This window comes from Anabrus simplex, chromosome 8, assembly GCF_040414725.1.
Source record: "Anabrus simplex isolate iqAnaSimp1 chromosome 8, ASM4041472v1, whole genome shotgun sequence".
In the NCBI taxonomy this organism is placed as follows: domain Eukaryota; kingdom Metazoa; phylum Arthropoda; class Insecta; order Orthoptera; family Tettigoniidae; genus Anabrus; species Anabrus simplex.
In genome coordinates this window covers 192825224-192849692 of record NC_090272.1, presented here as the reverse complement: position 1 = coordinate 192849692, position 24469 = coordinate 192825224, and the positions used below count along the sequence as shown (strand labels likewise).

General features: G+C 40.7%; 2 protein-coding genes across 2 annotated transcripts in view; both read left to right on the top strand.

Moving 5' to 3' along the window:
- Positions 1-3777, top strand: part of LOC137496885 (uncharacterized) — a 37277-nt gene extending 33500 nt beyond the window's left edge. The window contains exon 2 of the mRNA XM_068228884.1: positions 1062-3777. Coding sequence (XP_068084985.1) covers positions 1338-1685 — 348 coding nt within the window. The 5' untranslated portion in view covers positions 1062-1337 and the 3' untranslated portion in view covers positions 1686-3777. The remainder of the gene's footprint in view (positions 1-1061) is intronic.
- The window catches only part of LOC136878950 (uncharacterized), a 644334-nt gene that overhangs the window by 421452 nt on the left and 198413 nt on the right, over positions 1-24469 (top strand). The window lies entirely within an intron of this gene.

Genomic DNA, 24469 nt, shown 5'->3' with positions numbered 1-24469 from the left:
AGCTTCTCAGGGGACATATCAATAGGCTTCGGATAGATCCTTAAGAATAAACATCTCTGCTTCCAAATTACACACTAGTAAACATTTTCGATTGGTCCCTTTATTATTATTTTCCACGATTTATTTTGATGGGGCATGGCTTTCGGCAGAGGCCTAGTGCAGGTATTTCGAGTTGATGTCTAATGGCGACCTGTACGTCTGTGAGGGTGGAGCCATATCTAGGATGAATTGTAATGTTGCAGACCGCACATACATCCAGCCCCCGAACCAGACGAATTAACAAATTAAGGTTACAATCCCCGACCCGGTCGGGAATCGAACCAGGGACTACTTGGATCAAACGCCCGCTTGTCAGCCAGTTAGCCATGTAGCCGGGTTCAAAATTACTTTTTTTTCAACTAATCATGATGATCAAGAAACATTATATTTCATTCTGATGAAAGAGCGGGAATATCTGGTGCATCATTAAGGGTATCAGCACCGAGCTCGATAGCTGCAGTCGCTTAAGTGCGGCCAGTATCCGGTAATCGAGAGATCGTGGGCTCGAGCCCCACTGTCGGCAGCCCTGAAGATGGTTTTCCGTGGTTTCCCACTTTCACACCAGGCAAATGCCGGGGTTGACCTTAAGGCCACGGCCGCTTCCTTCCACTTCCTATGCCTTTCCCATCTCATCGTCGCCATAAGACATATCGGTGTCGGTGCGACGTAAAGCAGAAAAAACAAAAAAAAACAGGGTGTCAGTCCGTGCTGAGCTAATCATTGTTAATTCTTATCGTCCCTAAACGTCAGCTTTAAATAATAAAATGAGACTTTTGATGGTCTTCTAATCACTTGTAACACTCCCATTCTGTGATGAATATTTCTCTGCTTAGGACAGTGTCAGTAGTTGCCTCTTTGCTGCAGCAATGAACCAAGGTCTCTTAGTCCTAAGTAAAACGATTGCCATGGTTGGATTCTGATATGATGCAGTGTTAAATAATGTAATTATAAACTAATAATGTTATCTTAAGGATGAGTTTTTCCTTTTTTACATGATAAATTAATTGCCTTCTTGTTTTCAGTGTCGGTGTCTTGGACTGTCCCTTTATCTCAACCGTATCGAGAAAAGAAGATAGCAGCAAGACACTGAAAGTTCATGGTTACCGCACTGGTGTAAATAAGACGTCGAGTGCGCCATCTGCAGTGTAACATGTGCTGAAGAATGTAGATTGTTCGTGACGCCGGAGCGTTTCCTTTGGTGAACTGTTCGCGGGCCCCCCCTGCATCATTTACATTCCCTCCGTACGCTGAAGCAATCGCCTCAGTCGGGCTCAGTCTGCTGGCGAGGTTACCACGTCATGGATCCTAACTGGAAGCTCGATCGGCGTGACTCGGGTCGTCTGTTCTGGCGTCGAGACTCGGCGCTCAATACGGACAACAAAACACGTGTTAAGTTTCGTTACGACGTGGAAGTGCTGGAGTTTCTGTCGTGTGACGATGACGTTTGTGTGCAGGACGATTCGTCAACGAGCTCGTCTGATGAGGAAGTCGATATCATTACCTTCCGGAGGAGGTATCCTAGGGCGCTAAAGAGTCGCCATCACTCTTCGGACGCTGCGTCGGCGTCGTCGTCTGTCCTCATGTGCTTCCTGTGCGTGGCCGCGATAGTGGTCACCATGTCCTATCAGTGGTTGATGGTCAGATGATGGGAGGAGGACTTCTAGGTGCTAGGCACGACAGCATCTAGAAGTGTGTTAACGTTGTGGACCTACGACTGTGCGTATTGTCGTGTGTTGTTACTCTGAAGTGATAAACGGATACTTGACCAAGATGTTTCCCGTTTACAATTTTTATGATAACCTCTCTTTCATAGAAAGAAATGTGGATTTTTACTGTACGTGCGAGTATAACGGCTGTCACATCATAAAAATGGAATTGTGGACAGGGTATACTGCCTAACATTTCTTTTCTTTTTGGTTGGTAAAATTGTTGACATCTTCATTTATCTACTTCTTACGATTTCAAAAATATTCCTTTTAACAATAATACTGTATTTGTTCGCGTAATGACAACTCATCTCAACCTCAAAAAATTAAAAATGCAATTCAAAATATCGGGATGCGCATTAGCCAGTACAAACACGCGAAGGTATTTTTTCAGTTCAATATTTGGTGGCTATATTTTCTTGCGTTATTTCACTGTTCATAGTGCAAGTGTATATGAGCGAGTGTGTTGTGCTGCGAAGTGTGCTAATTAACTTGATAGTTGATATGCCGTCGGTTTACAAGCAGAACACATTGGGCTGAGTGATTCTTGATATTTTATACAATTGGCTTTACATCGCTCCGACACAGATAGGACCGGGCGAGTTGGCTGTGCGGTTAGGGGCGCGCAGCTGTGAGCTTGCATCCGGGAGATAGTGGGTTCGAATCCCGCTGTCGGCAGCCCTGAAGATGGTTTTCCGTGGTTTCCCATTTTCACACCAGGCAAATGCTGGAGCTGTACCTTAATTAAGGCCACGGCCGCTTCCTTCCCATTCCTAGCCCTTTCCTATCCCACCGTCGCCAAAGACCTGTATGTGACGGTGCGACGTAAAGCCACTAGCAAAAAAAAAAGAAAAGAAGACACAGATAGGTTTTATGGCGACGATGGGATAGGAAAGGCGTAGGAGTGGGGGCGAGCCTACTATGTCCTGGATGCAAGCTCACAATTGATATTTTATAGCTGCTAGGTTACTCATTCTTCGGAAACTTCTCTCCACTCTAGCAGTTCATTAAGATAGGTTCCAAATTTCCAGTTTTAAACAGGATTTAAACAGAATTTAAGCATAAATGTTTTTGAGTGTGATTCGATAGAATCTGATGTTGTTTTTTGAACAACGAAACATGTCATTGTCTTTTAATTGAGTTGATTCTTTTTCATTTAGTTTATAAATCTATTTATTCAAAATTAGTTTTGGCAGACTGAAGAATCTATCAGTTAAAAATTAACTGGGTTGAAACTTAAAAAAAAAAATGGCTTGAGAAATCACGAGCATTTTTTATATTTTGACACTGACCCATATAATCCCCGCACCCCACCCCAAGCTTTATTCAATTGTGTTTCTTTTCCCTTCGTAAAGCTTTTAGTGCCGGGAGTGTTCGAGGTCATGTTCAGCTCGCCAGTTCTGTAGCTGGCAGCCCTGAATATGGTTTTCCGTGGTTTCCCATTTTCACACCAGGCAAATGCTGAGGCTGTACCTTAATTAAGCCTTCCTTCCAACTCCTAGGCCTTTCCTATCCCATCGTCACCGTAAGACCTATTTGTGTCGCGACCTAAAGCCACTAGCAAAAAAAGTTCTGTATCTGCATTTCTGGGCGCACTCCCCACAGGGGTGAGGTACATGCACCGCTGTGTAAGGGTGTTATCTGTGGGTGCAGCTCTAATTGTACGGGCTAGACATGGGAAGGAAGTGGCCGCGGCCTTGAGAAAGGTACAATCCCAGCATTTGCCTGGAGTTGAAATAGGGAAACAATTTCGAGAATGACTGACGGGGGATTCGAACCAGTTGTCTCCCCAGTACAAAGCTAGGAGCTGATAGCTGCAATCGCTTAATTGCGGCCACTATCCAGTATTCGGGAGATAGTAGGTTCGAATCCCGCTGTCGGCAGCCCTGAAAATGGTTTTCCGTTGTTTCCCATTTTCACACTAGGCAAATGCTGGGGCTGTACCTTAAGGCCACAGCCGCTTCCTTCCCCCACTCCTAGCCCTTCCCTGTCCCATCGTCGCCATAAGACCTATCTATGTCGGTGCGACGTAAAGCAACTAGCAAAAAAAAAAAAAAAGCTAGGAGCCATTGCTGTCAGGTTGTTTACTTGTGGCGTCGTAAAAGGTCATATTGGTTATTGAATGTTCTAATTTGCATTACCTTGCTAAGTCTCAGGAGAGGAATTTTATTCTAATTAAATATAGCTATACAAGTTCAGCTACACAGATCTATTCTGGATACTATAACAAGCCCATTATATAGTTTTAAAATTAAATATTCTCAGAGTACAGTAGATACTGACAGTGAAAAAGAGAACTTTTAAACATATTTTTCTCAGAAGTAAAATTTTTCACTCAATCTGTTTTGCTTTTAAACCCACGATATGGGGTATTTTTAAATTTGCTATGATTTACGATTTCCGGAGAGCAGGAATGTGTTATACGTTGTGGTAATAATCAAAACACATTGAATAGCTTTCGCCTTCTTCTGTGTACTACCGGTAACGGTTCAGTGTTGACCCCGGCGAGGAACTGCCACTTCCGGGTGTGTTGTTGACTCACTGTCCGGGCCGCCGGAAATTACGTCCGGTGATGGTGGTGATTAGATGAATTTCTTCTGGGTAGCCATCCTTTATTAACACTAATTAGAGGAAAAATGGGGGAGTCTTTAGCCTTCAGGGGATGAAGACATTGGTGTATGGAGGGAAAGGGCTACGAAGGCTTCGCAAATCTGATACCGTCAGGGTACACAGAGAACAATGTACCAGACTCAGCTAGGTGACTAAAAGGGGCTCCAGGGGTTCTGAAGTGGGGGAGCATTGGTTAGCGACCACGAGACCCTGAGCTGAGTCGTGACATTGATTCCATTTACTTGTGCCATGCTCCTCACCTTCCATCTATCCTATCCGACCTCCCTTGGACAACTCTTGTTCTTTTACGACCCCAACGGTATTAGGTTGCGAGGCTTAGGGAGTCTTTCATTTTCACGCCCTTCATGGCCCTTGTCTTTCTTGACCGATACCTTCATGTTTCGAAGTGTTGGATCCATTCCCTTATTTTCTCCCTGGTTAGTATTATATAAAGGATTGTTGCCCAGGTGTACTTCCTCTTAAAACAGTAATCACCACCGCTACCTTTTAGTTGCCTCTTACAGCAGGCATGGGATACTGTGGATATATTCTACCGCTCCCACGCGCAGGGAGGAAATTACGTCGCAAGCCCATTTTTAGAACAGCTATTGTCCCTGACTTGTCATTTTAAATTGAATCTCATGTTTTAAATACACGAGCTACTGCGCAACCTTTTGTTCATATAATGAAGGTTAACATTCAGTGTTCTTGTTATACGCGAACAGATATGGTATGTTATTAACGAACAAAATTAGATGCGTGCATTTTAAGACAGTGAAGTGAAACTTAAGTGATTATCCTTCAACTGGTATCATACGTTTGTGGGACAGCTGATAAACTTTTCTACAGTCATTCTCTCTCCTTCCAGATTCGACTGAATGTATAATTATTTAGATGAAAATAAATATTAGCGTGCCCTCTGATATGACAAAAAATGTACTCACACCGACACAGTTTTCCAGTAATTTTGTTTCTTTTACCGTTCGTAGGTTCTTCATATACGACTAACACAGCCGAGAAGTGATCATAAAAAATACCCCCCTAGATTTAAAAAAAGTTTACTTTTTCGGAGCTTCAGTTTAGTATTTTTGCATTTCGTTCTGTGTTTGTATATGTTTCTAAAGTTTTGCTGTGACGTGATCAAAAATATATTCTTAAAGTAATTAAGTTCAATAAACAACAAAATTAAGGAAACATCCTTAAATTTTAGTGTAAACATCTGGGGTCTGACAAACACTACCAGTTACGTTACAAAAATATATACCAGTTGAAGGTTAGTGCTGCGTTGTTTACATTGGCAATTTTGTAAAACAAAACCTAAGTGTAATATACAAGTTGCGTAACCTGTAGATGGATGTCTTGACATCTGTACGGAGTTACGTGTCGATATATTTTAAGCTTGAAAATGTGCAAAAATATTATGTGAAACACGTAAACATTTTTATGCACTTTGCTCATTGGACAGCTTCATGAACATAAACATAACATAGGGATGTCCTGCGATGCAAGAAAATACTGTACATTAAAAATTCAGGTCAATTAATTTGAGTCTCAACGAAGGAAGTGTGGGTTAATAAGTTACCAAGCGAGAGAGTGACTCAGAACGACTTACGTGTGCTCTGTGGTTTTGTAATACAAGCCCTAAGTGTGATATTATAAAGTTTATTACTGAATGATGTAAATTTTTCGAAGGAATTGTATGCCGTAAATAAATAGTAATGGAAATTATGAGGCGGACTACAGGTTTGTTGTTGTGAATGAGTATTCCACTAGTCGTCAGTAGGATGGAGAATTTAGTTACCTTTGCAAGGACATTCAATGTTCGTTACTGCGGAGAGTGCATTATGCTCTTTGTAATTTCATTTTAATGGACTTTTAATTATTACTTTATAGGTTTGTACTTTATACAATTTTTTCTGATATCTAAATACATCACAGAAGCCACTATAAAGAGATATCGTTTTAATATTGTGCTGCAACTGTTGAATTTTTCAGTATGCTTTTTAAGAACCATTTACTCCCGTTTCGTTAAGTCTATCTATAGCACAAAATTTTGTATATTCGTCAGTTGAAAATTTGTTTAGTTTTTAAGCATTCCCTTTGAGTAAAGTGCCCCATCCTCAAAGCAACTATGGAAAGATGATGTTCAACTGTTTCTTTTTTGTTTTATCAGTTTGAAGATGTTCGTTCCACCCTGTTAAACTTAATCTTCGTAGTAGGAGGAATGCGATCCCTCATAATTTGTGTGGCTTCATTTAGGATGGAAGGTCAGAACATGATAACTTACGTTCAAAGTAGTCAATATATATTTTTCACTCCTCTCTATTTCATAGTAGATACACAATGTCTGCATTCCAAACGTCGCCAAAGACGTATTAGGCTGTGAAGGAAGACTGTGAATTAGAATCGACATTCTCACTGTTAACCCAATTAATAGCCATAACACAAACAAACCGGTAGGCCTACTTGTTGTTTCAGACCTTGTATACATGTTCAAAGGACTACTATTATATTTATAAATAACAATTAGAATGTGTTTCTTACCTAAATAAATAACACATGAAATGAGCTTGACACATGTAATAATTAGTAATAGACAATGAACTAACTGTTCCCTGCGAATATAAAGTAATTATATTGAATTACCCATATGAAACGTAATACTGTGTGACGGGTAAGGTGTGTATTAATGTGTGTGAATATATTGATTGTAAAGTTTAATTTTGCAGTTAATTCAAGAAAGTGAAACTAGTTACTGACTCTGTGTTTATCAGTAAACTTATTAATTGAACTACTAAAGTATTTTGTTCACATAAATAAAATAGAAACACCAAGCAAAAAGTAGTAGGCTTGGATGAGAATTCAGACGCGCTTAGCCAGGGAATGATAAATAGAAATCAAAGGAATGTTAAGTAAGAAGACAATAAAAAATGTAAAGGAAACAACAAACAGTTAAAATAAATCTGTCCTAAAAGGGAAGGTACAACTTGTTTGATCGAAAATTGCATTTTTGTGAGGCTAAATATAATATACTTTCATTTATTTTGGACATGACTAATATTTTTCACTCTTGCTTAAAACTGGAAGTGTTCAACAGAAAGAATTCTAATCTCTTCGTTTATTATAAACACTCAACAAGCAATTATTCATTTACAATTTTCTACATTTGGAGATCCAATCCTTGGTCCCGGCTCATCTTTTTGTAATCTTTGTTTGGATGGAAGTCATTTTATGCTTTTAATTTATTAGAGTGAACTCATGTCCTTGCCGCGAGGTGGTGCAGCTCCTTTCAGGCACACACCCACTGGAGGTGAGGTACATGTACCACTTTAACCTCCTACCAGCCCTCCTACCATTCTTTAATCTCTGGCAGTACCGGTAATCGAACGCGGACCAACGATGACTGCAACTAACAACACTAACCGTTACTTTACGGAGGCAGGATTTGAATTTATTGTTAAAGTACTCCTTTTCGTCATGACAATGATTTATCTGGAGACAGGATGAGGCCAGTGCCATGTACTTAGCAGACAGACTGTACATCACTGTAAATAGTTGTATTGTGTTTTACAGAGTTCCTCAAGGCTGGTTCTTGCCGAAGAGAAAACTAATTGTTATTCTAGCCTGTGTGTTGACCTTTGGAACCTACTGGGTCAACATTGTCTTACGAGTGAGGAAGTCATTTGACCTTGTGAATGACTACAGTGGGTGTGTGCAGTTCACTTCAGTTTGACGTTCGTCGGAGATCCAGCGCTCGGCTTTGGAAGGCTAAATTATTATTATTATTATTATTATTATTATTATTATTATTATTATTATTATTATTATTATTATTATTTAGGTTGTGTATTTAGTATTTAGGTTGTGTATTCTCCCAGGATGGTAACATAGTAAGTGAAATTGAATCAAGGTGTCGTAAAGCTACTGCAGTGAGCTCGCAGTTGCGATCAACAGTATTCTGTAAGAAGGAAGTCAGCTCCCAGACGAAACTATCGTTACATCGGTCTGTTTTCAGACCAACTTTGCTTTACGGGAGCGAAGAGACTCAGGATATCTTACTCATAAGTTAGAAGTAACAGACATGAAAGTAGCAAGAATTATTGCTGGTACAAACAGGTGGGAACAATGGCAGGATGGTATTCGGAATAAGGAGATAAAGGCTAATTTAGGATTGAACTCGATGGATGAAACTGTACGCATAAACCGGCTTCGGTGGTGGGGTCATGTGATGCGAATGGAGGAGGATAGGTTACCTAGGAGAATAATGGACTCTGCTGTGGAGGGTAAGAGAAGTAGAGGTAGACCAAGACGACGATGGTTAGACTCGGTTACTAACGATTTAAAGATAAGAGGTATAGAACTAAATGAGGCCACAACACTAGTTGCAAATCGAGGATTGTGGCGACGTTTAGTAAATTCACAGAGGCTTGCAGACTGAACGCTGAAAGGCATGACAGTCTATAATGATTATGTATGTATGTGTTATTATTATTATTATTATTATTATTATTATTATTATTATTATCATGTACAGAATTTGTTTACACATGTCTTCCTCCGAGAGGTTGAAGTTTTCCCCGTCATATTCCAATAATTAAAACTAGGGCCGAACACAGTGTAAAAGCCAGGAGGTACTATAAGTTTTTAATTATAATATTTATTTTTCCTACAAAAATTCAGAGTAAAAATACTCACTTATTCATAAACGAAATCTTTGAGTATATGGTAGTATTCGCGACAATGTTATAAAATGTTTGAAAACCGAATCTTTAATTTTTCCGGTCGGGAAAATTAATTTACACAATCCTTTGATGGCCTTTGTTATTTTGACTTTTATTTGCTTAAAATCATATTCATTATAAAAAGTTGTTAATTCAGCTATTAATCTTGTTTAAACAAAGGAACGTTATTCATCATCGTCAGTGTTTTCCTTTATCTAAAAGAAGCAGCGTCGGAATTACTGTAGTGGATTTTTTTTTTTTTTTTTTTTCTGTATATTGCCACCGCTCTTGCTTCACAGTGTTGAAATCGATGGCCCGCTGCCTTATATTGTCCTTACGAAATACTCCATCTAGTCCGGGTTTCCGTGCATTTATTTTGTAAGGGGGTGGAGGGGCGGGCTGAGTGGCTTAGACGGTTGAGGCGCTGGCTTTCTGACCCCAACATCGCAGGTTCGATCCTGGCTCAATCCGTTGGTACTTGAAGGTGAACATATACGTCAGCCTCATCTCGGTAGATTTACTGGAACAGAGCTCGATAGCTGCAGTCGCTTAAGTGCGGCCAGTATCCAGTATTCGGGAAATAGTAGGTTCGAACCCCACTGTCGACAGCCCTGAAAATGGTTTTTCGTGGTTTCCCATTTTCACACCAGGCTGTACCTTAATTAAGGCCACGGCCGCTTCCTTCCCACTCCTAGCCCTTCCCTGTCCCATCGTCACCATAAGACCTATCTGTGTCGGTGCGACGTAAAGCAACTAGCAAAGATTTACTGGCACCTAAAATAACTCCTGCGGGACTAAATCCCGACTTCTCGGTGTCTCCGAAAACCGTAGGAATTATTATTATTATTATTATTATTATTATTATTATTATTATTATTATTATTATTATTATTGTTGTTGTTGTTGTTGTTGTTGTTGTTGTTGTTTTGCAAACTCGTGTCCTCGTACCGAGGTGGTGCAGCTCTTTTCAGTTACACCCGCAGTGGAGGTGAGCTGCACGCACCATTTCAACCATATACGAGCCCTCCTGCCATTCTTAAATTTCTGGATGTACCTCGAATCGAACCCAGGCCCCCGATGACGGCAGCATTATTATTTGAAATTTTTTCGTGCTAAATTCCTGCTATCTGACTTTTTTAACCGATAGCAGTTAAAGTAGTATTACATACTCATTTTTATATTATTTGCTGGGGCTGTACCTTAATCAAGGCCACTGCCGCTACCTTCCCAATCCTAGCCCTTTCCCATCCCTCCGTCGCTGAACACTTTCAATGTGTTAGTGCGACATTAAACAAATAGCAATATAGGCTATGTAATATTATTTTCGAACCATCGCACTCTGCTTTCCTTGGCAGCATGATAGCCGCGTAGCATTGTCATTGGTTTCGTGCCTAGGCGGTCGCAGTTCTAATATCGACTAATGCACGTAAGGTTTGTGAAATAAAATGGCGCGTTTCTGTGGCTCAGCTTCCACGCAAAATTACAACTTTCCTTTGTTCTAATGTTTAAACTTTTATTACTCATTTTCTCCAGAAACATTTCGTTTCCTATGTATTTTCTTCGTCTTATCTTGTCTTCTTTAGCTCATCTTTCTTTTCTCCTGCTTCTATAAAATTTCGTACATTCATCTCTACTAGGCAGATGTAAGGTAAGGATGTATTCTGCCCGAAGGCAAGTCCTAACCTCCGTAGAGGTGTGCCTGAGCCGGAGTTTACGTACGGTAGGGTGGCCAGTTCCTTTCCACCGAGCTCGATAGCTGCAGTCGCTTAAATGCTGCCAGTATCCAGTATTCGGGAGATAGTAGGTTCGAACCCCACTGTCGGCAGCCCTGAAGATGGTTTTCCGTGGTTTCCCATTTTGACACCAGGCAAATGCTGTACCTTAATTAAGACCACGGCCACTTCCTTCCCAGTCCTAGCCCTTTCCTGTCCCGTCGTCGCCATAAGACATATCTGTGTCGGTGCGACGTAAAGCCAATAGCAAAAAAAAAATTCCTTTCCGCTCCTCCATTCCCTTACCCCCGCCAACAGCGCGTGGCAACCCATCCAAATCTTGACCACGACCAATGTTGCTTAATTTCGGAGATCTCACGGGATCCGGTATTTCAACACGGCTACGTCCGTTGGCTGTGTTATAGGAGGTATGTAACATTTCTTGCACTTGGTTTAACGTTCAGTAATACACGTTTGGTCCTCACTACTTACAGATTCCGTATTATACGAGAGGATTTGCCGGTCTTAAAATATCAATTTAATCTGCAAACTATTACAAATTCTCCCCTGCTTCTCTGAATTTTATGTAACGTATTCTTTTCATTCCCTTGTTCCTCTTGTTAGGATGTGTTCGTGCCCTCTCCACACCCATTCTCAACGGGTATTTATTGTATTAATAACTAGCTCAGAAAGATAATATAAGTGTTTGAAATGTGGTGTTACAGAACAACGTTGAAGGTAAGATGGTTAGATCGATTCACGAATGAAAAGATACTAAATCGCATTGATGTGACAAGAATTACTTGGCGAAATTTCACCGGAAAGAGAGAGCGATAGGACACATGTTGAGACACCCAGAACTTGTTCAGTTAGATTTTGAAGGAAGTGTAGGTCATAAGAACGGTACGAGTAGACCAAGGTATAAATATTGCTAACATATTAGAGTAGTGTAGGATGTAGTTACATAGAAATGAAAAGGTTAGCACAGGATAGGGTAACATACAGAGCTGTACTGGACCAGTGTACGGACTGACGATCCCAAGGAGCAACATTATTTTCACGTCCCACTAGTTTTTTCGAAGACGCCGCATAAGTTCTTTCAAGTTCTGATAAATTTACTGTTACAAGGTTGTATTTTAAGTACCTTCAAATACTACCGGACTACGCAGAGATCGAACCCGCCTAGTTAGGTTCAGAAGGCCAGCTACTTCTACCGTCTGAGCCCTTCAGGAGCGTACATGAGAAGACAGAGCTCAGGAATAAAGTCTGTGAATGAAGCTGTGAATATGGACCAGCTCCAGTGGGGGTTCGTGTGAGGCAAAAGTGGAAAGATACGTAATCTGAGTGAACAATGGACTTCGTCCCGCTCAGCTTCTCTTATTCTTCACGACAAAGGCGGCGATTACGAGTCCGTTTTGGTTTACAGAAGTGTGGATCTAACCGAAGTCACAGAGCTAGTTGCATACAGAGGGTTGTGCAGGCGTTTAATAGATGCATGCCGACTAGATAATACGCTTTGAGCCTTTGCCATATCAAGAAAACATGCGAAATTCCCTCGTTCCTCGTGAACATACGAGATTTTCTTCTGAAGAGGCCGAGCAATGTTCTCTGCAAAACGTAAAGAATTTCCCGTTGTTTTCTTGACACGGGAAAAGCCCAAGAGATATTATGTCTATAATCATGGGCCGTGAAGGCATCAGTCTAAATCCATACCAACTCGCAGATTGCCCGCTGAAATGTGTAACAGTCTAAAAAGAAAATATATGTAGGAGCCTATGTGTGTGGCTTTTTTTTAAAAAATTTTAGTCTGGCCTTGTTTCCAGGTATTAATGCCGGATTCCTTACATATTCTTTCCTGTAAGACCTGTCAAGGGCAAAATAGTTCATATTCATCGCGTATTCTCTGCGATAGTGTGTCCTTCAATTTCCTTTTTTCTAGCTTTACTCTGCCCTTCCCTGGTACTTTCTTGCCTTTTTTGATTTTTTGATATTTGCTTTACGTCGCACCGACACAGATAGGTCTTATGGCGACAGTGGGATAGGAAAGGCCTAGGAATGGCAAGGAATCGGCCGTGGCATTAATTAAGGTACAGCCCCAGCATTTGCCTGGTGTGAAAATGGGAAACCACGGAAAACCATCTTCAGGGCTCCCGACAGTGGGGTTCGAACCCACTATCTCCCGGATGCGAGCTTACAGCTGTGCGCCCTTAACCGCACGGCCAACTCGCCCGGTCTTCTTGGCTTTAGCACGCCAACAATAATGATATGGAATGGCAGGTTTTCTTTCCGTGCTTCATAAAACAGCTACCAAGGTCGGAATCGAACCAACAAGCAATGGATCATGATAATGATAATAATAATAATAATAATAATAATAATAATAATAATAATAATAATAATTGCCGGGCTGAGTGGCCCAGACGGTAGAAGCGCTAGCCTTGTGAAATAATAAATTTACGTAATAAAGTCAAGAAATCTAAAACTCGTTCTTCTTCTTTCTTCTTCGTCTCATATTCCCTAACCGAGCGAGGTGACTACGGTTTTAGGATCACGTAGCTGTTAGCTTGCATTCGGGAGATGGTGAGTTCGAATTTCTTTTTAGAATTGGCTTTACGTCTCGCACCGACACAGATAGGTCTTATAGTGACGATGGATAGGAAAGGCCTAGGAGTGGGAAGGAAGCGGTCGTGACCTTAATAAAGGTACAGTCCAAGCATTTGCCTGATGTGAAAATGGGAAACCACGGGAAACCATCTTCAGGGCTGCCGACAGTGGGGCTCGAATCCACTATCTCCCGGATGCAAGCTCACAGCTGCGCGCCCCTAACCGCACGGCCAACTCGCCCGGTGGGTTTGAATTAGACTGTCGGCCGCCATGAAGATCGTTTTCCGTGTTGTCGCACTTTCACACCACCCGAATGCCTTCGCTTCCTTCCCAGTTCTAGTCCTGTCGAATCCCATCGTCGCCATACGACCTCTGTCTGTCGATGAGACGTAAAAGAAATCGAGAAAAAGAGAACATATTTCTTCTAGCCTTCAACAGAAGTATAAGCGGAATTTCTGGGGCCAGTATTGGTCCACTATTAACGACTGTACCTTGTACAGATAGTGAAGCCAATTTATAATATATTCTACTTCAGCCTGAAAATAAAATGGGTTTGCTTTGACTTTTCTATAAATTAATTATGGCTGTTAACTATGGATATTTTTTTGTCTACTAAAAAAATGTAAAATCCGAATATCATATAACTTGTTACGCTGATAGTCTTCTGTTCTGTATCCTTGTATATATGGCTATCTTGATTGTGAAGCACAATATTTCCGAAATATTTTTCTCTATTAATTTCAGTGATATCTAGATCGACGTTCTTGTCACTTCCTCGAAGATTGAGCGCAGTATCTCCAAATATTTGTAAAACTGTTTTTTTTTCAAGTACTTACTAAGTTTAAGATGTATAAAAAATGTTACTCAAATAAAATGTTTGTTGAAAATGCTGTATTTCAGGAATAGTTATTTACTGATGTACCTTTCACTGGTAGTTGCTGGGATCTTTGGCTGTATGGAAAGGTAAATAACTGGTGTCGCATACGCTGCGTGCTAAGATGACAGCGTGGTACTATCCAAACAGAAAACATAGCCCGAGTCTTCACACACAACACACCGAAGGCCTGACCACTCTTCAACACAATGTCTTCCAAATTGTGTGTAGTCACACTGACGCAAGTCGGTAGACTGTCCATTTCTCCCTGCGGGATTCGGTGTGACCCACGGCCACAGGACCCAGCAACTGATAATAACTCTGTCTTCTAATGTGGGTAGAACAAGTTTGTTATACCTCTAACACCTAAAGTTAATTCTGACAGTTCTTAGAGGGAAGTCCGTTTACTGCCTGCCGGGGCGGGATAAAGGGAATGGGGGTATGGTTGCCATGGAAACGAGGGTGGGGCGGCTGTGGTTGCCATGGAGATAAATCCTCTGGCCAGCTCGTCTTACTTGGAATTGCCAAACCTCTCACTTCTGAGTTAGATCTTATCGCAAGCAGTTCAGATAACGGGACGTGTGATCAATTTAGTCACAGTCTGGCCAGGTAGTCTACAACAGATCACAGTGGTCCACATGAACGAGGGAACAAGTGAGGGGTAAGAGAAAGCAATGCTGGAATGTGCCAACATCGTGAAATGGCACGTGCAGTGCTCCTCATTCCAGCCCTAGCTGTCAGAATCAGTATTTAGTTATTAGAGGTATACTTCCATTGAATTGTGAATCTTGTTCTTGGCTTTGACAGTATATGAAAGTGATGGTGGTATTGGTATTATTAGTAACAGCCAGTCTCTGTGACGAATGGTGTGAAAGTGTTGTTCGTGGAGTAGGTTGGTGTATTCATTTCAGTGAACTTGGCAGACTGATCTATAGAGTCCTGATGATTATCCAGGAAGAGGTTAGAATGTAAACCATCTGTTGGGGACAAAGTCCATTCGTATCGCCATATAGAACGTCTGGAGGTTATGCATAACCACTTAACGTCGGTGACGGAGAAGTTGCCGCCTTAAACCAGCGAGAAACTACTTCACTTCACATTTTCCCTGGTACTCCTTTTCAGTGACACATAAGCTACTTACGACAGCTTATGGTGGATCTTCGAGGATCGAATCAGTCTTCTGGCTGAGGGCTAAGCATGCATACCATTTTAACGCGCTCACTCTTCTTGGGATATCCTGCGTTTCAAGAACGTAAGAAAATTATTTTTACCCCAAACTGTTGCTTTCAGAATACTGTATGTGTTAACCTATTTTACTGTACCTCCGATTCGCCTTAAAGGTGAGTGTGAACAACGCTTGTCCCCTTTCTGGACGGGGTCGGGTTTGAAGTGAGATGGATCTTGTAGCAAGTTTAGACTACATTGCCTCAGTGAAATGGATGACGTGCTGTATGATAATAAGAAGAGAGAGGGCGAAACCCGAAACTAGATTATAACCTAGTCCTGTCGAATAGTACCTAGGATTATGCTCAAAGCTTAACGTCCCCACCCGACGGACGAATCAACACCAACCGCATAATATGCCCTCACTCCATATGAACACTGCGGAGAAGTTCGGAATTGAACCTAGGATTATCTCATGCAATCTGGTGATTAGAAATTGCAAACCACTACCTCTCCTACCCTGTCATTCAACATTCTGATGGTGAACGAGTCTCGAACCGCCTAACTACGGTGTCAGACTAATAGACTTGGCACCAGGCGGGTTTTAGACCTACAGGTAAGTACAAAATAAAATCTTAAGTCTACTTACAGCTAGACTGGCTCCCGCATACGTTGGAGATTCGGGGAGGAGTTGAAAAAAGGAGTATTTCTCGTCAAGGACGTATTTGTAGGGAGATTCGGGGATTCCAGAACCCCTCCGAAGTTTCCTGAGTCTTTTGGAAAGTTTGATGTCGGGCTGTTTGTGAACATGTGACTTCCCCTTTCGGAGAACAATCATTGAACGAGAAATGCAACCATGCAAGCTAAGGGCGCCAATCTTTAAGTTGATGACTTAAAGATAAAAATTTATAATCAAGCTTGGACGGACTCTTATCACAGGGGTGGGGTGAAAGTGCACTAATCATTAAGCAGGAGAATTAGAAATCAAAAGGCTAATTAAGGCAGATTGATTAAAGTGAACTAGAAAAATACTATTTATTATATTGAATATAAATGACGACGGTTTAACGAGAACTGAATTTAAAATAGGAAATGAATTTAACAAAAAGTTGAATGACTCTACTTCGCGAAAACTTGCAAAATTTTTAACTCGCTTGCTCACCATGTAGTCTTGTTCTGCTGGTCCTTGGAAAGCTTCCATCCTTGTAGCTGGAACATCACCGGTCGTCTTTGAGATATCTTCATCTGCAGCTAAGTACCATTCCTGCCTTGCTAAGTGCACCGACCACTAATTGGAAGATGGCTTCGACACTAACACTCCCTATTATGCTCTATCCCATATATTGGAGATGAGCCCTAAGTCATAGTTAGAAAAACCTCCTTGGGTTATGTGGAGAGGATACTCAATTAATAATCCTTCCAACTTTACTGAAAATGTGCCCTGAAGTTTCATTTCTATCTAGTTTAATACTACCTATTGTCTTAGACTGGTACAAACCGGTCTAGTAGCCGAGCTGTACGTACTTCCTGATGAGAGTGGCTATACACCCCTCATTCAGAAATTCCTAAGTACCACGTCGTGGTAACGAAGTAATTAATGTAGAAGTGATAAACTATCACACTAGTCCACTATGGTACAACAACCATAAGACAAGTTCTCAGACCTACAGCGAATACAAGATCGAAGAATCAAGAAGATTAATAATAACGAATGCAGAAGACGAATGATGCCAAGAGCTCCAACACGCCCTTTTATAACCTTCTCTGGCTCTAATTACAGGTCGCTACACGTGGTCCAATCAGTTGACACGTCTCTCCCCACTCCAGATATTAGAGTAGATGGGTCCCAACCAAGATATCAACTGTTCTTCTATTAGCCCTTTCACTCAGTATCCATGGCAACATGACGCTCCTTTGAAAATATAGGCGGTGATCAGTTTGAATTATTCTGGTCGAAATACGGTAGCTGTCGTTACAACGCTTGAACACGTGCTCGCTTTTCCCAGAATTTGATGTCTAAATTTGTCCTTCCTTCTTCCTCGGTGATGTGGCAAGATAGAGGAAAATCTACTGCAAGTTAAATTTAAACGAATGTCGCAAGAATCTAAGTGAATATTAGGATATTCAGCCCTCGTTTACAAGTTGTAGTTACAAAGTAATGAAATGATAGTGAGCAAATGATCAACCATGAATTATAATACAATTACATACCAAGATAAATATCATGACGTTAAATTCCTGAATTAATTACACATAATAAAATTAACATAATTATACTGTGACGTCTGGAACGTTACAAACACTTTACATTGCAAGATGAAGTCATTAGCCGAACAACGTCCATCAGAATTGATGTAGTCTGTAGAATGAAATCTATATACATATATGGTAAAATAAAAGTTTTGTCTGTACATTGTTCAGAATTTAAAAATAATTGTATTTCTGTATCGGTCGTGTACACAGTAAAAAAATAATGCACTTTTTAATTTTCCCTAATTTCTGTCAGTCTGTCTGTATGTACGCGCATCACGAGGAAACGGCTGGAAAGAATATGATGAAAATCGGTATGTCAAGTCGGGGAATAAATCGCTACAACCTAGGCCATAAATAACTGTATTCACGCTGAGTGAAATGGTAGTTTAGGGGAAGGCCAAAAATGTAATTCTCAAATATTTGTTATTAATGGTCCTATCGATAAATGCTACACAACTAAAGTTATATACTATTTAATTTCCGATCATTTATGTCTTATACATTTTTACCATACCGGCTATTCTGATACCCAGAGATATTCATGGATTTCGATTTTTGTTGCTAAGTTCGTATCAGCGCCGAGTCACGAGAAAATGGGTAGAGAGAGTTTAATGAAAATTGATGTGCGGAGTCGGGGAATATGGATCTGCATTCTACGCTATAAGTAATTTTATAAGATACCATAATATTACAGAGTCGGAAGAAAAATAAATGTGAAGGCCTACAATATAGGAAGTTAATAAAATTGATCAACAATAACATTACATTGACCATTGTTTGTTGTGATGTGTTTTGCGTCTTCTGCTGCCACTCATCTCCGATAGGTAGGATTACTGCTGCGTACGAAGTATAACAGTCTGCCTGAATATTGGCGGAAGTAGCTGGAGAGTTAGATCTCTTTTCTTTGGGTGTAGCACGCCATCTGTACTTGGAAATAGCCTGTTGGTGGTTAATAATAAATCTATGTAACATAAATTTTATGATACTACTGTTATGTAACACACTGGTTCATCATAGCATTCCAGCTATTCAATCCCTACTCTGAGGCACTGATTAGAATGAGCAATGTGCACATTTAACAGAATAATGACAGAGGAGTGTTCGCGGCTGTCTGCTTCCTGGTCATTCAAGCACTGGAACTTTGGACTGTTCCATTGCTAGCGTAGTACTGTTCGTTAAAAGTGAGAACATGTGCAGTTTGACAAAGAGTCTTTTTTGAGAATTCCGTAGCGAAGCACGGGCACATCAGCTAGTAATATATAAATCATTTAACATATGGTAAACATTTTAATTTATTCAGCATCTTATAAGTTATTATAAACTTCAGTTAGCAGTCTAAGGTGAGCTGACAGGAGGAGTAGGATAGCGTATCTTTTCGTTTATTTTCTGATGATTAATGATTATAAACAGATGAGGCATAATATTATCGAATTAACAAATAGTATTATTTATAGGCCTATCCTTTATCGCAAGCCAATAACAATAGGCTTTCAGACTGTCAGACCACTTGCAAATCGAAATCAATCTCCTGTCAGGCCAAATTCAGGCATTACAGTACTGTAAGTCAAACCTGAATGTATATATGCAGGTGAGACAACAGCCACTAAGGGACTCTCAGAAATGTAAAAAGAAAGAAAAGAAGTTTCTTAGAAATATTCTTGAACCCAGGAAACCAACAGATGGATTTACTTTCCGCTTAAGACCGCACAAGGAACTATACGAAATGCAGTATATGGAAACATCATTACCACAATGAAGGTAAATTGGATTTCTTTGGGCGTATTAAAAGAATGGAACCAGAAAGGCTCGCCAGAAGGATTCTCTCTTTCCAGAATAGAATGGGTGAAAGAAGTCCATCGGGATCTATAAAAGTGTGAATCAGGGCAGAAGACGTACGAAACAAAGAAGTCTTCAGAAGAAAAGTTACGGAGGCAAAGGATCTGTCCAACGAGAAAACGAAGAACGAGCACGAGTAAGCAAACTGATGGAGTACTAGCGAAAGAGGAAAGAAATAGAGAACTTGAGAAAATGATGGTAGTTGTATAATAGCAACGCATAGGCGGTTGAAACTATTATTATTATTATTATTATTATTATTATTATTATTATTATTATTATTATTATTATTATTATTATTATTATTTCTGTAGTAATAATTTAATAGTAGTTTATCTGCCCTATTACATCCCCGTAAATATTGTATTGTATAATACTTGATCCCGGATCTCCACCGAGATACGTTTCTAAATACGTGCCTGTTTCTCGTAGTGCACTGTTAAGTCATCCATAACCACATCATTTGGTTCGAGAACTTGGCTGGGCTGGGAATAACATTGTTTTGTATCTATCTCGCAAATTTGACGGTTTCACCTGTCAGTGGTAGTTACCTATAACCGACCAAACATTGTAAATTATTTCATATCCTTCAACAAAACCTATACATTTGTTACAGCTCGCGTAACATTCTTGGGTTTCCAGCGTTTTCGCGATGTCTACTTTCGCTCTAAAATGCAAAGCTAAGTGATATCCGTACTTGCATGAAGGCCTTGGAGGGGTGGAAGGTAAGCTTTGCCCGCAGGAATTAACCTGGTACTTATTTTTGGTGTAGGCTTAGTGAATCTCAGAGTCGGAAGTGGAAATCTAGTTTCTTAAATTTTTCGACACACGCCTGTCTGGATGAACCGAGCACGCCTTTACCGTCTCGAGCAGGCAGCCCCTCAACTTTCCATTTTCTTCTACCGCTTTTCGCACACCTGTTGGGTCGCGGGTGCGTACTGTGTTGCACATGTGGATTTGGCCCTCTTTAACGGCCGGATGCCCTTCTGACACCGACTCTGTGTGTGGGGGGGGGGGGGGATGTAAGCACTATTGCGTATTTCTGGAGTGGTTGGTAGTGTAGTGTGCCGTCTGAATCTGAAGAGGAGAGAAGTGGGACCAACACAGACAGCCAGTCTCCGAGTCAGGAGAATTAATAAGACGAGATTAAATTCCCCTAGTCGGCCGGGAATCGAACCCGGGAGCCTCTGAACCGAAGTCCTCGACGCTGACGATTCATCTAAGGAATCGGACCCTCTACCATCCATCTACCCAATAAGAAAACTGTGCCCAACAACGTGCGCTATCGGAGATGTCATAAATGCAACAGCTGATACTCTGAAAGTTACTAACTTATAGTCTTCAATTATATAAGATTTTTTTGTCTACGTTGCTAGATTTTTTCTGTCGGGATAGGCCTCTTACGAAGGCAGGCCTCATATTAAGGAGTAAACACAGCATCATCATCTCCTCCAAGCGCTGTGCTCGGTACAGAGTCGCCTACACTGCCCTTAAGCCTTTTTCTTTGTTTTTAAAAATTATTCTATTGATATAAATATGTATGTCTCTGTTGCAAAATTTGTCCTTTATATGTAGCCGATTTTAGTGCTTCTGACACGGCAAATAACATGCACCCAATTTTAATGCAGTAAGAACGTCGACTTACCTTCCTTTCAGAATTTTCGTATTTCTTGCGGGGTAGTGGGGGGGGGGGGAATTAGCACTATTTCCCGAGCTCCCTATGTGGGTCAGGGTTAGTGGTAGAGTGCTTGACTCCACATCTCGAGAATGCGAGTTCAAACACTGCCGATGTAGTCGGGTTTTTGGACGTAAGAGAAGTCTTTCACCCCTCCCACATCATAGACAATGGGCATTGCGAGAGTCCCACTCCTTGAGCTAATGTCATGAGCGCGGGGAGAGCCGAGAGCAGCTGACTTCTAATAGTTCGTGCTATAGAGACTAGATGGCATTATGTGGAGTAAAGACGCAAGCAAAGCCACAGCAGTGTACCTGACTGAGTATATTATGTTCACAAAATACAATCGTACACCGAACTCGATAGGTGCAGTCGCTTAAGTGCGGCCAGTATCCAGTATGCGGGAGATAGTGTGTTCGTACCCCACTGTCGGCAGCCCTAAAGATGGTTTTTCGTGGTTTCCCATTTTCACACCAGGAAAATGTTGGGGCTGTACCTTAATTAAGGACACGCCCGCTTCCTTCCAACTTCTAGCCTTTTCGTGTCCTATCGTCGCCATAAGACATCTGCGTCGGTGCGACGTAAAGCAACTTTTTTTAAAAATAAATACAATCGTACAGTTCATATGTCGTTCATCGCTTATGCTGCATTCCTAAACAAGCTTTTACGTTGGCTTACACTATTTCTGTAAGTACAGGTAGTAGTCAAAGGAGAATTTACACATCACATGTCAATATAATTATAATTCTGTTTTCTACGCATAACCTAATGAAATGAGTATAATTAAACGTATTTACTCAGCACATGGCGTTGGTGTACAAAATAAAGTATTTCGTTTCCCTGCCATAATCTAATGCATTTAAAAGAACGAGACATTAGGCACAATAACACTTTAGAAAGTTTAAATCTGTTTAGATACGTCCCCTTTAACTAGTTGTAACTGAGAGCAGTGCAACGAGCTGCTAGGCTGTACCTTTCGCTCAGTGTTGCCAGGTCTCCCGAAATTTCAGGAGCTCTCCCGAAAAAACAAAAAATCTCCCGAAATTTCTTCTAATCCGAAGTTAAGGAAAATGAATAAGAATGATAATGGTACATAATATATTTGTACCGAAAAAGCCTTTCATCGTCTCACAGCGTGACGTTTTATCGATAACATCACTCGTTTAGGTACTTCCCGTATTCATTTTAGGCTCAAATTACGTAATCTCTCCCCTCTTATTGAACTCAAAATTCACACTTGACTGCATCATTCGAAGGGAAATCACCGACCTGCACACAGAATACAAAATCTGCATCCTGCTACGACTTCAAAACTGGCCCACAATTTCTACGCCTGGTGAATAACTACATCTACAGGAAGAGTGGGGAGAAATAGAAAAAGAAGAAGACTAGAATGGCCAGAGAGTACGGGTAAGTGAAAATGTATATTTTTCTCATAATACCTTCACATGACTATCGCAGTCGTTAATTTAGTTATAATACAACATTTCAGGACTCGAGAAACTACCGAAATTTTCATTAAAACTCCCGAAATTTTTAGGTACAATCTACCGTTTTTTTATTTGTAGACCTGGCAACACTGCCTTCTCCCCCTTTACGTGCCTTATCTGGAGCAGTGTTCATTGAGCCGAATTGTGTCCCCCTTTGATGTAAAAGATCTCTTGTGACACGTTTGGTATTTACTCCACCTCCCACAAAAAAATCTCAGATCGTCCATTAGAACCGGTTTAATCTGACGTCTGGTAAAGCGGAGTGTCGAAAATGGAGCGTAGGTAACCTTAATTGATTCAAATTAAAATGCCTGCGAACGGTAGTTGAGGCCATATGATGATGATGATGATGAAATTTTACCATATTATTTAATTGCGACATGCATAACTAGACTGATGGAGTGCTTTATTCCTTACATCCGTACTACTTCACCTTGGTGGGTTAAGGAGGGCTGCCGAAAGGCTAAGTTCAAAACAGCTTCACTCTGCTTTCAGAGTACATATCCGTTCACTCACACGACTTTCCAGATGGAATGTAGCAATGTTCGCCTTAATCTATTTCCTATACCGAACTTCCATCAAATGTGCAAAGTTGTTTCGCTTCCAAAGATCTCGAGATCTCTTGACAAAAGAGTGGAGTTCGCAGTTAAGCGGTGGGAAGAGATGAAAATGGAACGCTTCACATGCATTCAGTATTCATGGCTGCTATAACTCAGCCTGTGTCTGTTTAAGGAACGCTTCTGTCCCTTCCCAAAGGCGATATATCCCATCTTTATAGAAAAGCTGTCTAAAAGAACATTTAAAATGTATAGTGTCTAGTGAGTGTCTCCTTGTCGCACCAAAACAGGTAGGTCTCACGGCGACGATAGGATAGAAAAGTGACAGAACAGGGAAGGAAGCGGCCGTAACCTTAAGCCTCTCGTCCCCCTTTTAGTTGCCTATTACAACAGGCATCGGACATCGTGAATATTTTCTACCACCCCCACCGGTTGTTTAGTGGCTCAGTGACCAATCCGGGTATAAGAATATCAGCAATTTCAACAGTCTCATCTATCACTACAATTTTTCGGTTTTTTTATTATATTTATTCTATCGCACGTGTGTGCTCTTGTTTTGATATAAATTCATCGGGATAGCTCCCTCTGTTAATCAGTGGTAGTGTCAGCCTCCGGAACCCGACATAGTTAGTAGGCTTTTGGAAGGGAAGAAAAAAGACATTTCGACACTCCATGTCGTACGATGTTGTCGTGTCAAACATCTCTGGTGACACATTTGGTGTTTATCTAAAAAAGGAATTAAAACTCAACCGTATATGTCCAAGAGAGATTCGGTTTGCTCTGCCCTCTAGTACATCTAGAGTGGAACGAACGTCGAAATTGTCGAGCAAGCATTCAGATGGCATCAAATAAAATCTCTGCACACGGTAGCTGAGGTCGTACGATTCTTCTTCTTCTTCTTCTTCTTCTTCTTCTTCTTATTATTATTATTATTATTATTATTATTATTATTATTATTATTATTATTATTATTATTATTATTATTATTATTATACCGGAAGGTACAGCAGCCCTGTACATTTACATGAAGCGCCTTGGAGTTCATCTAAAATCTAAAACTCGCAACAACTAATACAAGAAGTTTGGACATTTCCCTGCAGATGTCACTACTATAAACTTATAACATGCCCTCTGGTGTGAAGATCGACTATTAAAATTGTAAAGTAATTTTGTATTCGAAGATTTCCTAAACTGAATTGATTATTCTTTGTTTATGGTGTGTTAAAGT